The 23,257-nt window shown below is 41.0% G+C and overlaps 2 protein-coding genes and 1 long non-coding RNA gene across 3 annotated transcripts in view; 2 read left to right on the forward strand and 1 right to left on the reverse strand.

The window, feature by feature from the left end:
* Window positions 1-462: 462 nt before the first annotated feature.
* On the reverse strand, window positions 463-8,472 carry ercc6l (excision repair cross-complementation group 6-like). Its single transcript, XM_061235428.1, has 3 exons — window positions 8,366-8,472; window positions 6,580-6,621; window positions 463-5,032 (listed from the first exon to the last, which is right to left on the reverse strand). The coding sequence occupies exons 1-3, from the start codon at window positions 8,431-8,433 to the stop codon at window positions 1,300-1,302; spliced, it is 3,843 nt and encodes a 1,280-aa protein (XP_061091412.1). The 5' UTR covers window positions 8,434-8,472; the 3' UTR covers window positions 463-1,299.
* A 124-nt stretch (window positions 8,473-8,596) lies between these two features.
* Window positions 8,597-12,329, forward strand: LOC133123269 (uncharacterized). Its single transcript, XR_009708217.1, has 2 exons — window positions 8,597-8,696; window positions 11,648-12,329. It is a non-coding gene; the product is annotated as an uncharacterized LOC133123269 (long non-coding RNA).
* Window positions 12,330-16,402: 4,073 nt separating this feature from the next.
* tsc22d3 (TSC22 domain family, member 3) overlaps window positions 16,403-23,257 on the forward strand; it is a 45,982-nt gene continuing 39,127 nt past the window's right edge. The window contains exon 1 of the mRNA XM_061236103.1: window positions 16,403-17,206. Within this exon, the coding sequence (XP_061092087.1) occupies window positions 16,896-17,206 (311 nt within the window). The 5' untranslated portion in view covers window positions 16,403-16,895. The remainder of the gene's footprint in view (window positions 17,207-23,257) is intronic.

Consider the following 23,257-nt stretch of genomic DNA (forward strand, 5'->3'; position numbering starts at 1 on the left):
CTGAAAACCTATTATCCACTGTGGACCTTATTAATCATTGTGCACACCTTAATGAGAGCAAATACATTTCTGCGGATTAGGTTTATTAATTAAATCCAGAGCCCTTGATGGCCAATTAGCTTTAACAATTTCTTCAGTTCATGTACATGGTTATGATAATTTTCACTAATTTATAGTTGGTTGTCTGAAAGGTGTATGCAGTAGGAAAAAGTCTAAAAGTGGTAGGTAAGTAACATGCTTTTAAGGATACCTGAACTTGCAACAGGGGAGAAACCGAGAATAAGGAGCATATTACAAGAGGGAAAAAATGTAAGGACCACATACAGCTCCTCACATGATTCATTCTACATAATGTTAAACCCCAAAAATAAGCATGATCATATTTTGCAGAGAGATTTAGAAGATGAAATGAAATTGCCTTATCACAATATATTTTATTATATACAGTATAAAAGGGCTTTGAGATTGGACTCAAGATGGGAATACTACTGTACACAGCTGCACAAATATGGGTTACTGAACAAGTTCCTGCACACTCACATCACTATGAATCACATTACAACAGATCGAAAGAGTGCCTTGCCACATGCTCACACTCATGTAACCAATCCAATCAGTAGGTGACCTATTTGTTACAATCCAATTTGTCAAATCACAGATTGCTGTGGACATCCAGAGAAATAGCAGGCAATGTAGCGACCTCCAAATACAACAGAAAAATGTTCAAAAACTAAATTGACCATTCTTGCCTTTGCATTAATGCAACACATTTTAAACTTTTAAATTTCACTGGTTAAGAAGCATAATCGAGGATATTATACTGCCAAGTGCAAATACTGACACCAGCATATAGGGCATAGGATATGCAAGTTTCTTGAGCATTTTTTTACAACACAACTTGAGCGCCATCATGTGGTCATAAGACAGATCATCCATCTCAAAATGCTGAGATGCAACATGAAGAAAACACTTTCTGAAACCACATATGAAAGAACTTGCAGAAAAGTTACAATGAATCATCAGTGAAAAAATGTCTTGTGAATTTGTGGCACACATTTGACAATTATACAAATTAATAATCTGCAAATTGACCATTTAAAAAACATGTGAATTTGAACACATTTAATTGTATGATTGAAAGGAAAATGGCGCTGAATACACATTCCATGAATACATCAAAGGCCGGCAGCAAAAATAATACATTTCAAACTTGATCTTTGAATTTACTTCAAGGAAAAGAAAGAAAGAAAAAAAACATCTAAAGTATATAATTTTCTAATGGGGCAATTGCTCATTATCTTACAGCTGGCTAAGCCGGCGATAAAGCTGTATGGTCATTAACTGAATTTCAGGATCTCCACTTCTGATATCAATAGCCTTGAGAAATAAATCCAAAGCCTCTTCGAGTTTCCCTGCAGAATAGAATTCTTTCCCGGTTCTCAAAAGACTTTCGTACTCATCCTCTGGAAGATGTGCGGATTTGCTAACAATGCTGGAGGCTGCATTGTTGTTCTGTGTTTGTCCCTGGGTGCACTGTTCCATTGATTCACCTGAGGCTAGTTCACAATCACCGGTTGATTCTTCCAAAAGGCTTCCTCCATCTGTTGGTTCAGCTTCACCGGTTTGATTAAACATACTCTGGCTTCCCGTTTCCTCACTCTCTGTGTTCAAAGTTTCACCACTGGGCTCTTCTTCCTCCATGACAGACTCACTGTAAGAACCTGTGCTTTCCGGAACAGTACCAGACTGCTCGGCTTCTTCGGCATCCATATCCTCAAGGAGGTCTTCTACATCTTCAATCATGGATTCCACTAAAGACCTCCTGGATGCCACAGATACATTTAGGCCAATGCTCTTTCTGTGTGGCGTGGAAGACAACAGGAAACTTGCCGTCTTGACAGGCTTTGGAGTGGAGCACTCCACCCCCTTTAAGGGTTCATTGAAAGACCTTTTTAAATGGAAATCCCCATTATCATGATTGGAGTTTTCTTCCTCTTCTTCACTGTCATAAATTACTTGTGTGGGCTTTTTTTTCAATGAAAACAATAAGGAAGGGTCTTCTGTGGGGTCTTCTTCACTAATGCAATTGGCACTTCTACTCTCTGTTGCAGACACATTGACGCTGGCCTCCATCTGCAACTGGAGACCTGGGTTCTCCTCCACAAGGGCACCATTTTCCTTATCGGGAAACATTTCCTCACCACTATCTTCCAACTGCAAATTGAAATTACCTTGGAAGGACTCAGAATTTGACTTCCAGGATTGCTCTGGATCACCTTCATTGTCAATGTCTGACTCTTGAAGGACAGACCATTTAGAATTAATTTGACAATGAACTGCAGGGTCACATTCAACAACATTGGTATCAAAATTAACTGATGGAGAATGTTGGATTGTAGGAAGCACTTCAGCCTTTTCAAGATTGTCAGATCTGCAGGACTGCTCTCCATGGTCAGAATGCGCAAGTCCTTCCACATTTATACTATCGTGCACTGACAAAACACTGTCATTATCCCCATGGATTGAAGTCATCCTTTCATCATCTCCATGAACTGAAGGGTCTGCTACTTCATTCTCTGAATATGAGTGCACTTCTATGAGGGAATGGATTACAGAAGGTGAATTTCTTGAATACATTTCATCCTCTATTTTGACTTGTTCAGGTGACTTCTTGTATTCAGTGCTACAATCAAGAACAAATTCACCTAGTTTGTTACTTAGATTGTGCACATGCTCGTCTGAGTCCAGCGAAGATTGAGTGAGGTCCACCACTGCAGGGGAAACTTCATTGGAGACATGGATCCTCACAGGACTGATGGCTGGTTGTACTTTGACTGGCTTGCTTTCAGTAGACCTCTTTCCCGGACCTGGATTTCGAAGGTATGCAGGTTCTGTGCGGGAGGCAATGTTTTCCACGAATTGCTTCTGCATTTCTGACTCTGCTTTCATCAGCTCATGTGCTTTCAGCACACGGTTCTCAATGTAGCATTGAGATTCTTGATCCTCCGGGTAGTCTTCATGTGCTGCTGCATCATGGGAGAACAAAAGGTCATGGTCCGAAATACCAAACATGTCCATAGAGTGCAGGTAAGCGATATGTTCGTCGAGCTCAGCATCAGTACGTCGCTGATTGGAATGCATCGACTGCAGCTGCTGTTGAGTCGAGGATGACCGGGTTTCTTCAAGTTTGAAGAGTTCCCGCAACTGCTGTTGACTGAAATACCGGAATGGATTCTTTTTATCTCCTGTGGTCTGTCTGATCAAGGAATCCTTGAAGACCTGACGTCTGTAAATCTTCTCCTCCACAGTCCCACAGGTGATTAGCCGGTAAATCACAACATTTTCTGTTTGACCAATCCGGTATGCCCTGTCTACGGCCTGAGCATCTGTTGCTGGATTCCAGCTTGGGTCAAAGATGACCACTCTGTTGGCTGCGGTCAGTGTTATGCCCACACCTCCTACTTGGGTAGTTAGAAGAAACACAGTGTACTGTTTGTTTTTCTGGAAAACTGCAATACGTCGCTCTCTCTCATGCAGATGAATTACAGTGCCATCAACTCTCATGAGCTTGAATCCTTTGTTGGTCAAGACTCGCTCGATTATGTCCAACATCTTCCTTGAATGAGAGAACACAAGTGTGCGATGGCCTTCCTCCCGCAACCTTTCCAGGAGCGCTACAAGAAAAGTCAACTTGCCAGATTCAGACACCAGGGTCTCATCGGGTATGTGATCAATTTGGCAGGCAGCAGACTCATTTTCATCATGAGGCTCCCTGGGGTTGATACCCTCTTCAAGACCCAACTGAGCAACCGCCCTGGCTGACAACAGCCTTGGGTGGTCACAGAGCTTTTTCAGGACGGTTAATTCTGCCAGTGGTGAGCGACAGGTCGTGAGCAGTTCTTTAATGTGGTCTAATGAAATGAACTGTCTGTAGATGTCTTCCTGGATTGTACTCAAGTAAGTCCATACAATCAGGTCATTCTTTCTTGTGAGAGTTGGCATATCTGCTCCTCCAGCCCTGGGATTTTCGTTCTCCTTGTTATCAACATCCATTGTGCTTTGCCTGCCATCAGTGTCATTTTTCTTTTTCATCTGAACTTCCTGCTTTGTTCTCCTCATGAAGTAAGGGTTTATAATTGCCATCAAATTTTCAGAAATCTTCAGCCCAAGAGCCTTCTCCCCTGGGGTTGCATCCCTCTCCCTGGCACGGGTGATTGGGTTTTCATACTCAGTCTTGAATGTTCTCGCTGTACCAAGAAGAGCACCTTGAAATGCAAAGTTGAACAGTGCCCACAGTTCGCTTAGGTTGTTTTGCACAGGTGTACCAGTGAGAAGGATGCGATGTTTAGCTGGTATGGCATGAGCACTTTTGGCAGTTTTGGTCGAGGATGATTTAATCTTGTGCGCTTCATCCAAGATGACATAATCCCACCGAAACTCACGGCCATTACAGGAGGACAGGAGCTCCCAGTTGGTAAGCAACATGTTGTATGTGGTAATGACGACGCCACCTTTTCTTTGGATTCTCACCAAATTTCGGTTACGTTCCGCTTTGCTTCCATGAAACTCTTTGACGCGCATGCCTGGTGCCCACTTGGCAAACTCCTTTGTCCAGTTGGCGAGTAGTGAGGTTGGCATAACAAGAAGAGTATAATTAACCAATTCATGATCATACATTCCAGAAAGGAATGCAATGATTTGAATGGTCTTCCCCAATCCCATGTCATCAGCCAAAATGCCCCCCTTTTTACCATCTCTATGCAAACCATAGAGAAAGGCAACACCTTCTTTCTGATAATCATACAGTTTGTTATACAGTTCTTTAAAGAGCATAAAGCCAGAGTCGTTCACATTAACAAAGTCATCGTCCTCATCAAATCCTTGACTTGCAATTTCCTGCAAAGTCTCCTCAATCTTCTTCATTCTGCTTTTAAGTTTCTCAGAGGAATGTATCTTGTAGGCTGACTTGAACATCTCTAGGGCTTGTGACAAATTTCCTTCCCTGGCTGCATCCTTGCCATCGTTAATGTACCTGTACAAAAAATAAATAGTTCAGTCACAATTACAGTAACTCTGAAATGTGAATGCATAGAGGGTGCTTGGGATTTTTAAACATGTGAAACATTTGCAACTGAACATAATGTCACCTTCGAACATAAGTTGCAGGACCTTTATTGTTGGGAATTTTGTACGTGGGTCAGTGACATGACATGCATATTTTTGTGTCCGAGTTCATTATTTCCTTTTAAAATAATTTATTCAATTCATGACATGCATCACTTTATTCTACAAGCCTATTTAGTTTGAATATATTTTCAGTACATTCAAATAATATATATTCTTTTATATATTCTCAAACCCCCAAAATGTCAGGCGGCACAACTGTCCGTGTAAATAAACAGACCAAAAAAAAAAAAAAAAAACTATTAAACAATGGTCTATTAATGATAATAAATTTAAAATGTGTTCAATGACAATCCATTACAGTGTATCTAATCAATCTATTGCACTGTAGCCTATTCCAGTTGCTATGTACCGAATGTGATCTCATGTGATGCATCCTGTTTATCAATTTACTACTTTTACTTCAATAGAGACTGTTGACTAAAACACCTTTTTGTATTTGAAATAAAAATGCAGTTATTCAGCATATTTCCTGTCATTATCAATGTTGTCAGTTAAAACATTGTTACAAAACCACTGTAAATCCCTTCCCATCGTTGAAAAAAACTCACTGACATGGTGACTCACCTTCTATGTGGGTATATAGTCCTTAAATTCTGGTTTCAAAATATACAGTTAACAGGCCGTCACTCTGTACCAAAACATTGTACAGCTATACAATAATTCAAGCTCATTGGTTATGACTAATAGCGAGCTCATTTGCTTGTTGTGAAATTACCTATTGTACAGCTAAGTAAAATGTTAAACCCCAGAAACCCTTAAAAGAATGGACTAATAGTTTGGTACTTTCCAAATTATTGGTTTCATATTCATGATTCCCGGTCCACCTTAAATTTGTTACACTGGTGTCAGAACTGCAATTTCACAGGAAAGTTTTTAAATGCCTAAAACATCTTGGGTCACACATGACAAGCATTAGACACCTAAATCATAGCATATAAATTTATAGCAATGAATTAGGTAGACCTGTACACCAGCTTGTTAAGGCAAATATTTAATCAGCCAATCATCAGCAACTAAATGCATAAAAGCATGCTAATGTGGTCAAGAAGTTCAGCCGTTTCAAAATTCTGCTGAGTGCCACAAAATATTTTGGAATCTACCTGACCAGATAAACAATTCATTTAAATCACTAGTATGTGTGCGTGAGTGAGTCTGACCTTTGTCGTCACAGAGATGATACCCTGTGGAGCCAAGTTTTGTGCTGGGGCCAATAATAGCAAAAAATAAATAAAAATAAATAAATAAATAAAAAACGACACTAAAGGCACCAAACTAAAAACTTTGTCTCGAGCCCTGCATCATAACTGCAACTTTATTATAATTGGAAATGGTAGCAGTTGTTTCTAAAGTTCAATTAAACTATTAGAAGCAATCACTGAGACAAATACATACATGCGATAGGTCTCCATGTCCTCCTCATCAATGGAAAATGACCTGAAAAGCCAAAGGGAAAGAGAAAGATATTAGCACTTCTACTATCTCATGTCACAGCTTTCATAAAAGACCAGCCAGCATCAATGTAGTCTCCATATCCAGCTGGCCAATCTAGCGGAGCATCTGGAAAGCACATTTAACATTTATGGCATCAGCTTGCTGTAATCAGATAGGTGGAGGCAGATATCAGTGGTTGATTTACTCGGCTGAGAAATTTTACTATTTCAACACCACCACAGACCCTGAGACTTTGGTTGTGTCCAAAATCAAACACTACACACTATACATGTATACCGTCATTTGGAGTGCATAAAGCGGCCTTAGCTATACAATTATATGCAAGTAAAAAATAAGATGGATTTTCAGACATACTACGTCATCATAGAATGCCGCCACTTTAAACACAGTGAGCGTTGATGACGGCAGCTAACCGTTTACATTGTTCAACCGTTTCGTAGCTTTGGTTTCAACACTGCCCTCCTGTTTGCTTGGGTCGTGATTTATGTGATACTCGTGCCAGCATAGCGTCCAGTGTTCACGCACACTATGATATTTCAACAAATGTAGTGTTGCATATGGGTAGCACCCCCACCCCCCATAGTCCTACTTGAAATAGACTTCTTGATCCAGACTTCCACATTACATTTAAAATAATAATAATTAGGGCTGGTTCAAGTCAGCACTTCGTTGCTAACACAATCATACTTCAGAAGAACCAATTGTGTTTATTTTATAGTGTACAATAAAGTGTAAAAGTAAAAGAATATTTCAAGATCTGTATGATTTAGCCTTTGACTATAATCAATGTCTAATATAATGTTGCTTCTGTTTTATGTGTCATTCTTAGTTTTACTTTAATGTACTCTCACCAATATTCAAAACACAGATGTCAACCTTTGTTAGGAAATCAAAGCCAAAACATACGTACGCCAAAATGTATGCGACTTCTACTATTTATAGATGTATTACTTGATAACAATGTATTAAATGTATTAACTACTTGACATTTATTTTAACTCCATTTTGATTTAAATGACAATCAATTAGACCAGAGGTGGACGACCAGAGCTGGATACATTGGATACATTTCTAGCTTTCATGCCAACTTCTGGCCTTATTTACATTACACCTTACATCTTACATTCTAGCTACATTTCGTGATATGAGCACGGACGACAGCCGTGGAAGACTGTTCTTGCGTCCCCAATATAGCTTATTATACTAGGGCCTTGGTTTTACAATTTCACCGGGTTAAACTAATTTGAATGCACAGTAAATACACTTACTCCCGAAATGCAATGTGTCTCTTGTCGCTTTTAACTTGCTACAGATGGTACCAGGGGAGCCAAAGGAAGGCTCGTTTGTTGAGATGAATCGGGTCAATTCGGAAACATAAAAAAGAGCCCAGAACGATCTCTAGGCTTTTCCATTATAATACTGAGCCTAACATGTCTGAACTTGAATTGATAGGGCCTAACGTTAGCAAATTTACTTCTAATTTCGCTCGCCTGTAATCCAAATATCGTCAGTTGAGCCAACTTCTGGCACACAATGAAACGAATCGTATAGCTAACATTATCTTGTCAACTATGTTAGTTCGCTAAGCAACAACGTTAACGTTACTAAATTATCTACATACTATACAACTAGCCAGAAGAACAACTGCCTTCCTAGTTAGCTAGTGACAAGCAGATGACAAGCGAGTTTATACGTTAGCTTGATAAACACGAGAAATTCAACTTACTTCTGCATCTTCTCAGTAATCTCCTCAACAGGAGCCTCACATTTTTCTATATTTGGGAAATCCATCATGAACTGTCGATAGCACAATTATCAGCAACACGTTCGCTGAAAAGAAAACTAGAAACAAAATCCCGCCACAGTTTCATCCACTGAAAACAAAGTTAATGCACATGCGCATAGTGCATTATTCTGCCACAACCAATCATAACTCACTATTTTAATCAAAGATGGTGGAGGATTTAGCAAGATACACGCATGATTGTAATGGACGTCAACGGAGAAAGATAATAGCTGAATCAGCTAATAGCTGACCGTGAAAATACCTCTCACAGGTGAATATTTAAGAGCTGATCGAAATGTTTCTGTATTGTTTCATATTAATCTACTCTCCAGAAATCTGAATGGTAAAGTGAGCCACCATTTAAGATGAACATGAGAATCTTAGTGCTTTTAAAGAAAGCCTCTCATGTTTCAGAAATTGAGCACCCCTCCTGAGTTCTGGTTCTGTACATCCCAGAGTGTCTACTAAATTTGGAACTTTTTATCCACCACATTTTTATTTTCCCCTAATTAGAAATACGTCAACAGCAGCGGATACAAGCAGAGAACCAGGGATTGACATTCAATCGAACGGTTACCGGAGGTATTAAGCAAGGTGAAGTCTCTGGTGGCAAAAAGCAAATTTCCCCTTTTAAGTCCATTCAAAACTATGAATTTACCCTGGCGAAATTATACTATTTTAGACACACGGAGAGAACCGCTGGACAGAGAATGCGGAATCCATTCACGTATTTAAAACGAGGTTTGATATGTTGCCGAATATCCAGTGGCAAGAGAACATTGTTGGTTATCTTCTTTCTCCAAATTCGCTACCGCAAATATGAAACATTAAGTGTATTGAAAACGAAGCCTATGTGAGTACCGTGTAAAGCTATTTAAACAGTTGCTTTAAAAATACATTTTATGGTTTATGAACACTGACCTCTCTAGCCTGTTAATCCAAGAATCCAAACAAAATTAATATGATCTGCAGTGTTGCAGAGATTTTTAGTCCAAGGCTTATGGGTAACGGGGGTGATCAGAGGAAATGTATTAAATCAATTATTTTTCCCCTGAGGCAAACTGATTGCAATATGACCCATCGTTGAGAAATATACAGTCGCTCTACCTAATCAAATGCACCTCAATGTCCACAGGGATTGCTCAAGTTCCCCAAGCCTTGTCAAGCAATGACTGAGGATACTGTTTCAAAACTAACCATGATTACGCAATCACTAGTTTAAACCTTAATTAATTTCAGTTGATCTTTTAAAATATCACGTGTGCTGTTCAAATAGTCAGATGAAAAGTCTCTCTCTCTCTCTCTCTCTCTCTCTCTCTCTCTCTCTCTCTCTCTCTCTCTCTCTCTCTCTCTCTCTCTCTCTCTCTCTCTCTCTCTCTCTCTCTCCCTTCATCTCTCTCTCTCTTTCCCTTCATTTTTGTCTAGGAGTTTAAACTGAGCTCTCTTCTCTCTTGCATTCCTTTCAACGATCACATATGTATAGGCAAATGTGTGATGTTTGCATAGAAACACAATTCCAGGTGATGTTTTACATTTGGTTTTCTTCAGAACAGTGCTGGAACATACGCCCCCTCTAGTGGGAAATGAAGTGGTGTTACTCACTGTGATCATTAGAGCACAGTAGCCTTTTAGTTTCTATATTTAGTTTAGGCATTCACTGGCTCACCAGGGTAGGTTGGGATGCGTTTGGGGGGCATGATTGTTTACACATGGTGCCAAAGTCATATAAGCAATATTCAATTTGATGAAATGTAACTCCGTACTGTGGTTCTGTGGCAGGGAGCGATGTGCTAATATCCATATAATCGTCACACGATTCACGCAGCTGCTGAAGGTCACCTGTAAAGGAAGTGGTGGGAGGGGGATGTGGAATTGAAATACAGAAGAAGAGAGAGCTCTCTTCTCACACAATTCACATTCAGCACCACTGCACTAGAATGCACGTCCTCTGGTATCTAGCAGTGGCCCCAGGCTATGTCTATGCCCCAGCAGCACTGCCTCTTACCTCCTCTTCAGCATATTAACACTCGGCCGAGCATAAGAACACAGTGTGATCAGCCCATCCCAAGACAATGCATGAAGCCAGAACATCATGGACGCGTGTAAAAAGGGTACATGCTGTTGATGGTTTTCCCCAATGTGCTCCCAGTAGGGGAATGACTCAAAAAGCATGTGCAATATTTGGTAAATGGTAAATGGCAGGCATTTATATAGCGCCTTTATCCAAAGCGCTGTACAATTGATGCTTCTCCATTCACCCATTCATACACACACTCACACACCAACACACCGACAGCGATTGGCTGCCATGCAAGGCCCTGACCAGCTCGTCAGGAGCATTTGGGGGTTAGGTGTCTTGCTCAGGGACACTTCGACACAGCCTCGGCGGGGGATCAAACCGGCAACCCTCCGACTGCCAGACGACTGCTCTTACTGCCTGAGCCATGTCGCCACCGTATGCACCACCATATTTTTTCCCATTAGCAGGATTGTTCACAAGCTAGGTGGTTTGCTAGCCCATTGACAACTGGAGTGGAAAGTAATTATTGAATGTATACAGTAGCTCCCTTCAAACTGCAGTTATCACTTAGCATTTTTGCAGCAAGCAGCAATATGAATCTATTGCCTGAAATGGTAATTGTGCAATACCTGAAATGGTAATTGTGAAAAAAGTAATATACCATTTCCAAATTAAAGACAGTAGTTTAAATGTAATTATATTCAGAATTTTTTCAAATGTATACTTCAGTTGCTTGTTTCTTAGACTGCACCATCCTGTACCTTCTTGTTGCATAGCAGAAATGATGTTTCAGCTGACCTGCTTAGTAAATTAAGTCCTTATCTTGTTTATAGCTCATAATCTTAACTTCATTTATCAGCCTCAAAGAAAACATGGTGATTTATAGCACCAGTGAAGCAGGCCGGGAACCAGGCTACCTCCAGGGTACACGAACATTCATCAGCAGAAAAAGGTCCAATGGTGGCCTGGCTTTTTACAGACAGATGAGGACCACTGCCCACTTTATGTTATTTGACAGCGGTTCTTAAATTGACACTGGGGATTCCAAAAAAATATTGAAATGAATATTTATTTATATTTATGGTATACATGACATATTTTAGATTGCTGTGACATCATGATTTATATATGGTTCCATATTAAAGCTGTGTGACAGCCTGTATTTATTAACGATGGGCATACGTTATGTGATTTCCTCACAGGTTATGACATCTAGAGCTCGGATGCCTTCTCACACTTTGTGACTGTGACAACCAATCAGATGACAGCATGAATGGGCTACCAACCAGATCAGAGAAAATGCCAGAAACGGAACCACCTCCTGATCACCAGGAATCGAAACTCAGAATCCGCTCCCAAGACCACTCACCCTCGACGAATTCAAACTGATTGTGCCAAATTTGTTTTAAAATGTCAAAAAACAATCCTGGCCCTTAAACCAGTCAAATTGGGTCAGAAAGGGTTCTTATTTCTTAGAGTCTCACCACCCTTTGGGGCCAAGACAGTGATGGGTGATCCTGAATACTTCTCACTGTAGTCCCAAGACTGGTAGATGTATTCTACAGCTGAGTACACATTATGTAACCTTCAAAGGCACCGCTTGCATAAGCCATTATCCTATGTGTCCCAATCCCTCGAGCATGCAGTGAAAGTGGTATCATTTTAGCACTTGTGTCCTCCATTGATGGTCAATCTATGGCTTGGCAGCTTATATCCTGATGTGAACAGTATAAAATATTAGTTTGTTTAGAATGGGAATAACATGGCAGAAAAGATGTACAATATCATCAAATGTGTCATATACGTAACTACATGCCGTCCTAGGAATGAAATGTCTTCCATTGTTTTGTTCAAAACCTATTGTTTATTAAAGGTATCATTGCAGTTATTGTACAATTTTCTTTATGAATATTCAGTGAAACTGGTTTGCATAATGATCTTGCAAGTGGAAGAGTTCTTCAATGGGCACATTGATCTGGACACAGAGAACAAATGATTTTTTGTATTTCTTTTCATGTGTGTGCCATTCCTTTGAAGATGACTGATGGCACTATGTCCAGTGTTGTTACCTGGCCACAAGTGGACAAAAGTCCAACACTGCAGCCATCACTGTTAGGGAATATCCAGTAAGGGAATATCCAGGATACAAACTGTGCCCTCATTTTTTATGAGTATTCTATACCTGTATTCCTTGGGAAGTACACACTCTTAACCATAGTACCCTGCAGTAAGCATCGACAGCTCCCACAGAAAACACTCTGGTGAAGAGGGGAAGACTAGGGGTGGCCTTCTCATTTCAAACCTTGTTCTTGTCATTTCAAATATTCAAATAGATTTTTGCCTTGGTTACTAGAGACTTGTAGCGAGTAGCAACCTCCTGTATCCCCCTGTTGCCATGCATGTGTCAGTTGATCAGCTGCCATGGAAACAGCCTCTTCTGCCTTCTCAGAATGTGTCAATGCATCATGGCTGGAGGGCTCACTAAAAGTTTATCTTGAGCAAAAGCTAGGTGGCAATAGTCAAGCTCGCTAGCTACTGATCCAGCTATCTACTGCTGCAGCTGTTTTACTGTCCTTGTCCAAAGGAAAACAAAATTCAAAGACATTGTAATATGCATTTCTGCTTCATATATTTGGAAATGTATTTTCAATGTATGTGAAATGTATGTATTTCCAATGCTTTTATCAAACACATATCTAAATATTATTCCAAATGTATATCAAAATGCAAATTCATGAATGAAGTACATTGAAAAAGCATTTCATCTGGAGTTCTATTAAGTCTGGAGTACTATTACATTAATCAAACACACACATGAAATTAAATGTATTTAATTAATTAATATTGCATTGCATTCAAAAAGAAAATTGGACTTTTAGTGTAACGAATTTCTGCACCTCCCGCAGTACAGTAGCTGTGCTGAGAAGAGCCAAGGCTCGAATTGGGCACACTGCCAACTGTATTTATTGACGGTGATTATTGCTCAGGGGCCCAACAGTTGCACTGAACTTACTGTGGCTACACTGCAAAATGTAATTTGCAAAATGTGTGTCCTCGGAATAATTGGGGAATGGTTTTTCCAAATGTGAAAAAAATATATAACACATTGTATCTGAATGATGGTGAACAAAGTAATATGAAGTGATATCCTAGAATTAGTTTGCTTGTCCACACTCTTCAGGGTGCATGCTGCATGGTTCAAATTTGCCAGGAGTGCTGCTGCCAAATGCTTTTGCTGAGTTGCATTAAAATACATGCTTACACTACACAAGATTTGACTCAATTTTGAGCGCTGCAACATATTTAATTTTTACCCCGAGGGAAAGGAATGATCTAAGCAAATACATTGGGAATCTTGTCAAAAGTACAGTATACAGTACTGTAACTGAACACTCATATAAAATGTTTCCTTGAGGCAGAACAACCCCTAATTATACCTCTTGCTCTCTACCACTCATTTTGTGGTGACTTTGGAAGGAAAGTTAGACTAATGCTGAGAAAGGCTGTGATTTTATTTTTGCATTGTTATTGTTTTAGCTGATGTATCGCAGACCCTTACATAAGCTAATTGCCCAGTTTTGGACCTTGTGAAAAATAGCTCACTCTAAATATACCTGGGAAGATTTCTGTGACCCATTAAGACATCTTTGGTAATATGTTCGCTAACAATTTGACTTGAGGAAAATGTAGTGGTTCTGTAAAGAATAACAAGTTCTCCAATGACGTTTTAAACTGGCTGCACCACAAATGCTTTTTCGGACTCTGCTCTTGTTGTGTCTGTGTCACATTAACCAACACGATAGGCACATCCAAGTTCCAGCATGCCAAACTTTGATTAGTTTACAATCTCAGTTTGCCTCCTGTGGTCAAAGTTGGGTCTTGGCACAGGAGCTGGGCTTGCTGTCCTCAGTCTTGGACCTTGACAGCTGCAGTGTTCCATCAAACAAGAACTCGCTGTTCTTGATGGAGAAAAACAAACCGGTGCACACCAGAAAATTGAACACATTTCCAAGTGTGCCTTTTCTCCAAAAATGACAATATTACCAGTTTCAACCAGTAGGCGGCAGTGTTAATTTAATTTTATATTGATATGCACGATTATGTATATGATATACATTTTTCAATGCTAGAAAGCACAGGAAGTACAAACCTGAGCACCTTTGAAAAGATATCTGGTGTTTGGTGTTCTCTTGCTCTGGAATGTGGGTACTGTTCTCTGTCCTACTCTTTGTGAATCATTATAAACTCTGGTGTAAAATCCAGCTATGACCATCTTGAAATGACCAGCTACCATTTCAACCATGATGTGTACAGAGCCGGTCTGAAGCTATTTCAAAACCTAACTTGAGCTGTTTTTTTCCACAGGGAAAACTACTAGTTGTACAATTACACAGAAACAAAAGCTAATGCATCCAGAATTATCTCACGGGGACAGGTGTTTGTGTTCAAGACTTTGGTAACAGAACAGGTCTTCAGTTACATACTTTCCTTTAAACACTGACAGTCCTGCAATCAAGGCATTATTGCACATCAGAGAAGAATATATTGTCTCACAGGCAATTAGCGAAGTGCAATGCAGTGCAGATACACCAAGCATTTTCCTCCCCTGTTATTTTGACTGAAAGTAGTTATTTGGCTGTGGCAACTGGGTCATGTTGCTGTCGGTGACCATACATTTCTAAATCTTTCCACTGCTTTAGCAATGGGTTTTATCTTGTAGCGTACCTCACAAAACCCTTCAGTATTTTTCCAGCATCTAAAATGGGGGGGGGGGGAAAGCAAAGCTCCTTGGACCATGTTCTTACATAATCACCACAAGGGAGTTCAATATAAAAGCATAGTTAGCACAATATAGAGGTCAGCCTGATGTGATCAGATTAAAATATTTACTCAAGCTATCTTTAGCTGAGGGATAAGTAATGGACTTTTATCTGACTGTGTAAACAACAGTCCTTTAAGGACACATGCAACTGCAATGCATGGCTGTAGAGCTGGTGTACATACAGTGACCTCCGTAATGTTTGGGACAAAGACCCATCATTTGTTCCTTTTCCTCTGTACTCTGCAATTTGAGATTTGTTACAAACAAAATAGCAAGTGGTTAAAGTGTGCATTTTCAGATTTTAAAAAAGGTCATTTTTATACATTTTGATTTCACCATGTACTATGTATAAACACCGCTGTCATTTCCACATGGTGAATACAAAGTGTACACAAATATCTTTAATAAAATCTGAGAATGTGCACCACATAATTGTGTGATTCCAAATCTAAAATTGTGGTAAAGCAAGACACAATGGGCCTTTGTCCCAAACATTATGGAGGGCACTGTAGATTTACAAAATGTTCTTCTTAGGAATGCCCTCGACATAATTTATTTTGCTATTGTAATACTTTAATTTCATCAGCAAGACCGAAAGAAATAGGAGTGGTGTCCATAAAAGAGAGCTAAGGCTGCAGCAAATCGCCCGCGGAGAGAAACACTTTCTGAGCACGCAGCGGATTTGCTGGGAGAGAGATGCTGGCCGTGAGCGTGCGTTTGCATGTGTGTTTGTGGGCGTGTGAGTTTGATTCTCTCACTGTTGTTCCCATTGGCTGGCCCTGACAGGAGTGGCAGCCACACTGCGCGGCACATGTCGGCTGCATGCTCCGAGTTGTTTCTCCCTCTCTCTTTGTATCTCTCGTCCCTCCCCTCGGCGTGAGGTAGAGCCACGGAGAACAGGGATAGAGGACAGAAAAGGAGGGACCGCCCTGTCCACTGGGCTGAACCGCTTACCAATCACAGGGGTTTCCCCACCTCCTCTCTCTCTCCCTCCCTCCCTCTCTCTCTCCCTCCCTCCCTCTCTCTCCCTCCCTCTCTCTCTCTCTCTCTGCATACACACACGGACTGTGGAAAAAAAGGGCTGGGCTAAAAAAAATTGATAAGCTGCTTCCGACTTCCCCGTCAAACGGCTTCCCGCTGTACAGGAGTCCGCACGCTGCTGCTGCTCCCGCACACTAGACAGGGTGGCAGAGACAAAGACGCTCACACAATCTCACGAGAGAGAGAGAGAAAGAGAGAGAGAGAGAAAGGGACAGTGAGGGAGAGGGAGAGAGAAAGAGAGGGAGAGAGAGGGAGTCAGAGAGAGAGAGAGAAAGGGAGAGAGAGAGAGAGAGAGAGAGTGGATGGCCTGAAGGTGAGCTTCACTGAGTGTGCAGGACGCTGGTGTTTCCTCCCAAGCACGGAGAACCACCTGGACAGAGGCCACACGCAGACACGCGCGTGCTCTCACACACTCACACACTCGCACATTCACACACAGGCAAGCGCAAGAGGACGGGCCAGGAGCGAGCGCTGGAACGTACTTAGAGGACTCAGAGGCTTAGAGGAGCCAGAATCTCGCCGTTCCATAAAGCCCACCGCCCCACGCCACCTGTTTCTCCAGACCGCGGGCTCGGAGCGGACCCCCCATGTCGGACGAGGAGTGCCGCTCGCCCATCGGCCTGGACTGCTGCAGCTGCTGCTTGGACCTGGCTAACGGTTGCGACGCCGTAGCCGGTCGGCCGGGCCTCACGGCCATGGGCAGCCCCACCGTCACGCACTTCCGCCAGCTCCGTGACCAGCTCATGTTCCAGAACCTCAACACGGACAAGCTCAACAACATCATGCGCCAGGACTCCCTGGAGTCGGTGGTGAGGGACCCCTGCTTCCTCCTGAACGAGGGCATCTGCAACAGCAACATCGACCAGACCATGCTGTCCATCCTGCTCTTCTTCCACAGGTAAATGCTCACCTGCAACAAGGGCAGAGCCTCCAGTTCCTTGCTTATATTAGAAGAATCCCCTGTGCAGCCTTTGTCTTTAGCACTGAGGTATTCCTTTCCTGTTCTTTTCTGTAGGGTTAGGTCAGGTATCTATGTCTTAAATACAATGGCAACTCTCTCTTGTATGATGAAAGGAACGACCTACTATACTTTACTGAATATGACAGAATCCCTCATAAAATGCTCAAAAGCAAAAATGTTGTGTGTCACCTCAAGTCAGTGAATTTCAAATCCATTTCCGACTAGTGTAAACTATTTTACAGCGTGTAAAGTTTCTGTTTACTGTTCTCCCTTGTTTTTCATGAATCTTTCAAAAGACTTGAATTGTCAGGATATTTCTGTTCCAATTTAAAGTTGAACCAAATACAGTATGACTAAAACTACTTAAAAAGTGTATTGTTTTGATAATGTGAATCAATGCTTCATTTCATGTTTAATGCTACACATGTTTACAATGAGACCAGTTAAAAAACTTGTGAACAAAAAGGTGTGTTATAGGGATTAAAAGAACTCCAACATAGCAAATTATAAGCACTCTCCATTTTCATCATAGCATTGCTCCATCCTGATTTGAAATCTGATTTGATTCTAGATAATCTTAGGTGGACTCAAGTAACAGTTACTTTCAGACTTTGAAATATAAGGTGTGAAATAGATATTGATTATGTAATATCAATCAATAGTCTCATTGTGAAAAGGTCAAGTAATATGACGAGCTGAGAATGTCTCTTATGAAACTGGTGTAATCACTATAGCAACACTACAGCAGCCTGTGGTATAGTGATGACCACTTTTTCTAGAATCTCAGCAGCTTGGAACTAGCCATACCTGAAAATGGATTGTTGCTCTGTTACCCTTGCATAGATGTAGATTATGACACAATGACATGTGGTGACACACAACACGTAACAGTTTACATCAAAGGTCCTTTTTAGCCTCATTCCCACAGCTGTGACTGATCACTGGTTACTTATAACCAACCCCCCACCCCCCCAACCCCCACCCACCACCGCACACCACCACGTCATCTCACATTCAACATATATAATAGAGTTAAACTTTGAGACCAAGCCCTGGAGTACAGATACATTTGTTTAGTCTATAAACAATATTTGTATTATTTTTATATTCTATTACTGTTGCTGTTCTTCTCCCTCTAACTTCATTGTATTTAGATTTTGTTTGTACTGGATTCTCTTTTGACTTTGCAATTATGGAACTTACAATTACAGTACACTGTAGTTTCACTTTTCATGTCCCAAAAATAAAAAAATGACAAAAGGTAGATTATAGGCCCAGTGAAAATGTTTACCCCAAACAGCATCCTAGACAAAAGTAATTTGACCCGTCAATTCAGCTTATTCTCTGGTGAGCTGTTTTTATGACTGAATGTTCTGTTTATATCGATAAGGTGAAAAGGAAAAACTTTCGATTGTGTTGCAGTTATCAGTAGCTGCAGTTTTTTTTTCTTTATGGCTGCGTAGGATGCTCCATCTTGTCCTACAGGGAGAAAATCTCCAGCTACTTGAGTTCAAATGTAATCCTGCGTATGGCATTGTGCGCACTTCTACACACGGTCTTATTATACGTGTCATAATTCGGATCCCTTGTTTCTTGTAAAAGACGTCTCTGACAGAAAGAGAAAATTAGTGACCTTGCCTACAATGTGTATATGCCATATATAAATTAAGTTCAGTTATCATATGACAGCTTTTTTTCATCTAGGAATCAACTGAGTTTATACATCTTGTTATCGCGTAATATTATTTTTCTATAATTGAGGTGAAAAGAGATAAATATTATCTAAGTGGTTTGATCATATTAGATACCGTTTACAGAGGGGAATCTGTTCGAAATTTTTAAATCGATGATGAGCAGATGTTAAACTCTTTATGACGTTGTCAGCTTAGTGCAACAAGGGAACAGTTTGTAATAGCTATCAAAATCAATGGCGCAGTTTAAGGATGCCTACCCTGAGAATAAAAGAGAAAACAATCACCAATGTATTCTCTCACCACAGTTACTCAATAAAGAATATCTGGTGTAAATATTATTTACTGGGAAAAAACAGTGCTCACTAGAGAATATCAGATGTGGGTATTCTTTACTGAGCAGAACAGTGCTGTGGAATGTATTCTGGCTGTGGAGTGGATCTCCATGGTAAAGTGCTGAATCATGCCTGTGGCAGTGCAGATTGTGGCAGCTCCGCAGGGTGACGTCACAGGGAGGGAGGGTGGTAGTCGGTAGGACTGTCTTCATTTCAACACAAATCTGAGTGCACCTGCAGCCGTCAATGCAAGTATACTCTAATGCAGCGTCTGCGGAATTGGCAGCAGGTGCTTCAGAGGAACTTGTTTTGCTTGTCTGTGCTCTTCTTCATTGAAAGATGTCACAGTGCTTGGACGGTGCTTTCCAAATTGGGGGGAAAACAGGAATTAAACTACTTCCACAAAAAAACCACCCAGGATCTGGTAAAGCATAAAGAAGTTTATATTTCTTTGGAAATATGAAGCATAGAAAAGTATATATTTTTTAGTTCATATTTCCCTTTGGGTTCCCTCAGACACTAGCAAAATGTCAATATCCACTCATTCAATTCAGTGTTTGATATATTCAGTATAAGAGAACAAGGAAGTGTAGCAAATGGTGGTTTGTGTTAACCAGTGTTAACACAGGAGTGACACTGACCTCAGGCATTTGGCTGTGAGATGGCATTTCGTGACTGTGCCCACATTATGTAACATATCACATTTTGTTTAGCATTCCCCCGCTGTGGCCGCCAGACCCCTCCCCCGTGCCTTCTCCGTGCTTCGTGTCACAGACGACACTCTGTCCGCTCCAGGTTCGCCACCTCTGTTCTTGCAATGGGAACACTGCATATTTGTTTTTCTTTGTGACAAAGTGGGTGTGCCACGCTGGCGGTATTAAATGTGGAGCAGGGAGTTATAGAGCTGCTGGCTCCATTTCGCCTCTGTTGTCGTCTCAGCTCTTTAACACCCCATAAGAACTCAGTGACTTCTGGCACAAATCAGGCCTGCGCTTCAGTGTGATGAAATATATTGCAGCTGTTCTGTTTTGAGGGGCTAATCGTGGCGCTAATGACCTCAACACCTTATTCTATCCTTTTGTTTGTTGCCGGACAGATAACCAGGCAGTATCTTGAGAGTGTTGACTGTTTGGCAGTTGCCCGGCCAAATTTCCTCCCTTCATCTCTGGCCGACGATTTGTGTACACTGCCAGTCCACAATATTTTTTTTTAGGTCTGTCTGAGAAGGCAATAAAGCACAACCTATTTACGTTCGCTCAGGCGAGGATGTTAAGCTCCAGTGTGAGGATCTATTTTGATGTGATAACCTCCCCCCACCCAATAAAAGCAGTAGTAGATTAAATTAGCGAATTTATCAGAAAAATAACAGATTGAAGATTTTTTTAATACAGTGCTGAACTTTTCCTTACTTTTAAAAGCACATTTCTTTTCAGTTCAGTGTGGAACAATGCAATAATTGCCTCAGGTGGTGAGGCTAACAGCCGCACAGATGGAATGCTAATAGCATTCGCACAAAAACCTACAGGGGAGAACCCAACCTCGGTACTAGTAACCTAGGGTACTTACTACATACAGTATGTGTACTGCAACAACATGAATGGTTTTGCTTAAGGACACACTCAATCACATATGAAATGTGAGCTACTTGATTTTGCAAAGCAAAGCAGAAGCGGAGAATTTTGTTCAAACCTTACAACAGATGGTTGTACAGTATATCAGGCACAGTAACAGTATTGTAGTACTGACATGGCAGGTCGTTTATCTTTTTGCCATATATCACATGCTAATTACTAATTGCGTTGTTAGTTTTTATTCCCTTCTGGTTATACATACCTTTGTGTAGTTATTTACTCACTGTTGTGTCATGCACTGCAGTGATTGATGGCTTGTGGGATGTATACTCGTGGCTGCACTGTAGAATGTAACATAGGCATATCTTAAACATCAGATTCTTCTTGACTTTGAAATGAACAAATTGATTTTTCAAAGGTGTTTTAACTGTCGATGGATTTGTATTGTTTCTCCATATGAACTGATACATGGGCAGTGAATCTCCATTGTGAGGGGGAACGGTCACGTAGGCATTCTGAAGGACCGTTTCCTTCATCTGCACTAATCTCGTGTTATGAAATCAAATTTCCTCCACGTCACCACATCAAAAGACACATGTTTTCATTAGAAATTTGCTTTTCCTCCATGCTGATCAAAACACTGACCCTTTTAAAATCGTAATGGGAAACGTATGCAAGTCATCCTCAAGACTTTGAGCACTGAACAGCAGAGGATCTTTCTGAATTATGCTAATCTGTATACCACATGTTATTTTTTTCCAACAGTGATATTCACTGTCATATTGTCGCAAATTAAACCCTAATAATATATCTGTAAGGGGGAGTGTGACCCGTGTCTTGTTAAAGCTATTGTGTGAAGTTATGGGAAGCTAAGGATAAAAAACATGAGCAGATTTTAATACAGTGCACATTCTCACCTGCAGATCTGATATCTGATCAGTTCTCTGCACTTGCAGGCTTTCTGCTTGTTTCATAGACAAATGCCAAAACTGAAACTATATGTCCTCACCTCTGTCTTGTGAATTGTGCATCACTATTCTGTTAAATATTGGTTTCGAGTCCAGACATGGCATGGGTGTGTGACCCCATGCAAACACACCCTAAACGCAGGTACCCAGTATGTGTGACAAGAAGGCCCCCCCGGCAACCCTCTGTGCAAAGGGTTGCAGATAAGCAAGTGCGACTAAGGGAACTGATTCTTCCAGTAAGGAGGGTTTTTTGGTGCTGGGACACACCTATTTTCAGCCATTTTGAAACTGCACTGCCTGTCTAGGTGAAGAATGCAGGCAGAGGGTTTCCCCTTTTGGGTGCCAGAGACCGTCTGTTTACAAAAATCCAACAGCAGCCTGTGTGCTCACTCATTATCCTTCCAAAACACCCCGGAGTTCATGCCTTTGGGCTGTTTTTCAGAAGTCTCGAATATGTTGGGTTTTTTTTGCAATGAAATCCACTCGATTGGTTGCACAATTCCTCTGAGGTCAACGAAGGCAGCTGGGAGTTTGGCTGCAGCCGCTTCTCTTTGAAATCCGCCCTTGAATAGAGGTCACTGGTCGACTGGATGAATGTAAGGATATGGCCAGCATTTAGGAGATCAGGATCTGAATCCCGACTCTGGCAGCCACGAGAATCCCTTTTTTCCACATGATGTCCGGCAGTTCCAGCAGTTAATTTGCAGCCACTTTATCCCTGCCTCCACTTGGAGGGGTATCCACTGGTGCTCAGCTTAACCCTGCGTGTGGTCTCACACCAGTCCGCTATGTCCTTAACGTTTCTGGGATTTGGGCAACATCTCCCAGGCCTTGAGAGTTACAGTGCAAGATCATTGGGCGAGGTGAACAGCTGCCGAAGCAAGACTTTTCTTGTTAAAATAGAGCACTGAACTACGGTGTACAGACTTGCTCAAGCCCAACATGGAAGGGACACAAGTCCAGCAGGTTTACAAGCTCCATTATAAACAGAAAAGAATTCAATAAAATTGAAATGCGAGATGACCTGAAGATTACCTTTTTGGCTGTCTGTTTTTATACAATTTACAAAACATTTGAATGTTATTTAAGATAGAAAGATGTGTTTTGACAAAGACTCCAGTCAAAACATGTCTATACTGACACTGTTTTCATTAAAATACAATCTTGATTCAAAGATTGTTCTTGTTTTGTGGTCTGTATGGATTCTGATGCCCAATACCTTCTTCATTTATTGGAAATGACTTTCTTGGTTGTGGCAGCACATGTGCTAATAAAAAATGTGTTTTAAATTTAGTACTTTTGTGAAGCCAGTTATGTAATAGTAGTTTATGTGTGTACATAAAATATATTTACAGTCAGGTCCATAAATATTGGGACATCGACACAATTCTCATCTTTTTGGCTCTATACACCGCTACAATGG

This window comes from Conger conger, chromosome 3 (genome assembly GCF_963514075.1).
Source record: "Conger conger chromosome 3, fConCon1.1, whole genome shotgun sequence".
NCBI lineage: Eukaryota > Metazoa > Chordata > Actinopteri > Anguilliformes > Congridae > Conger > Conger conger.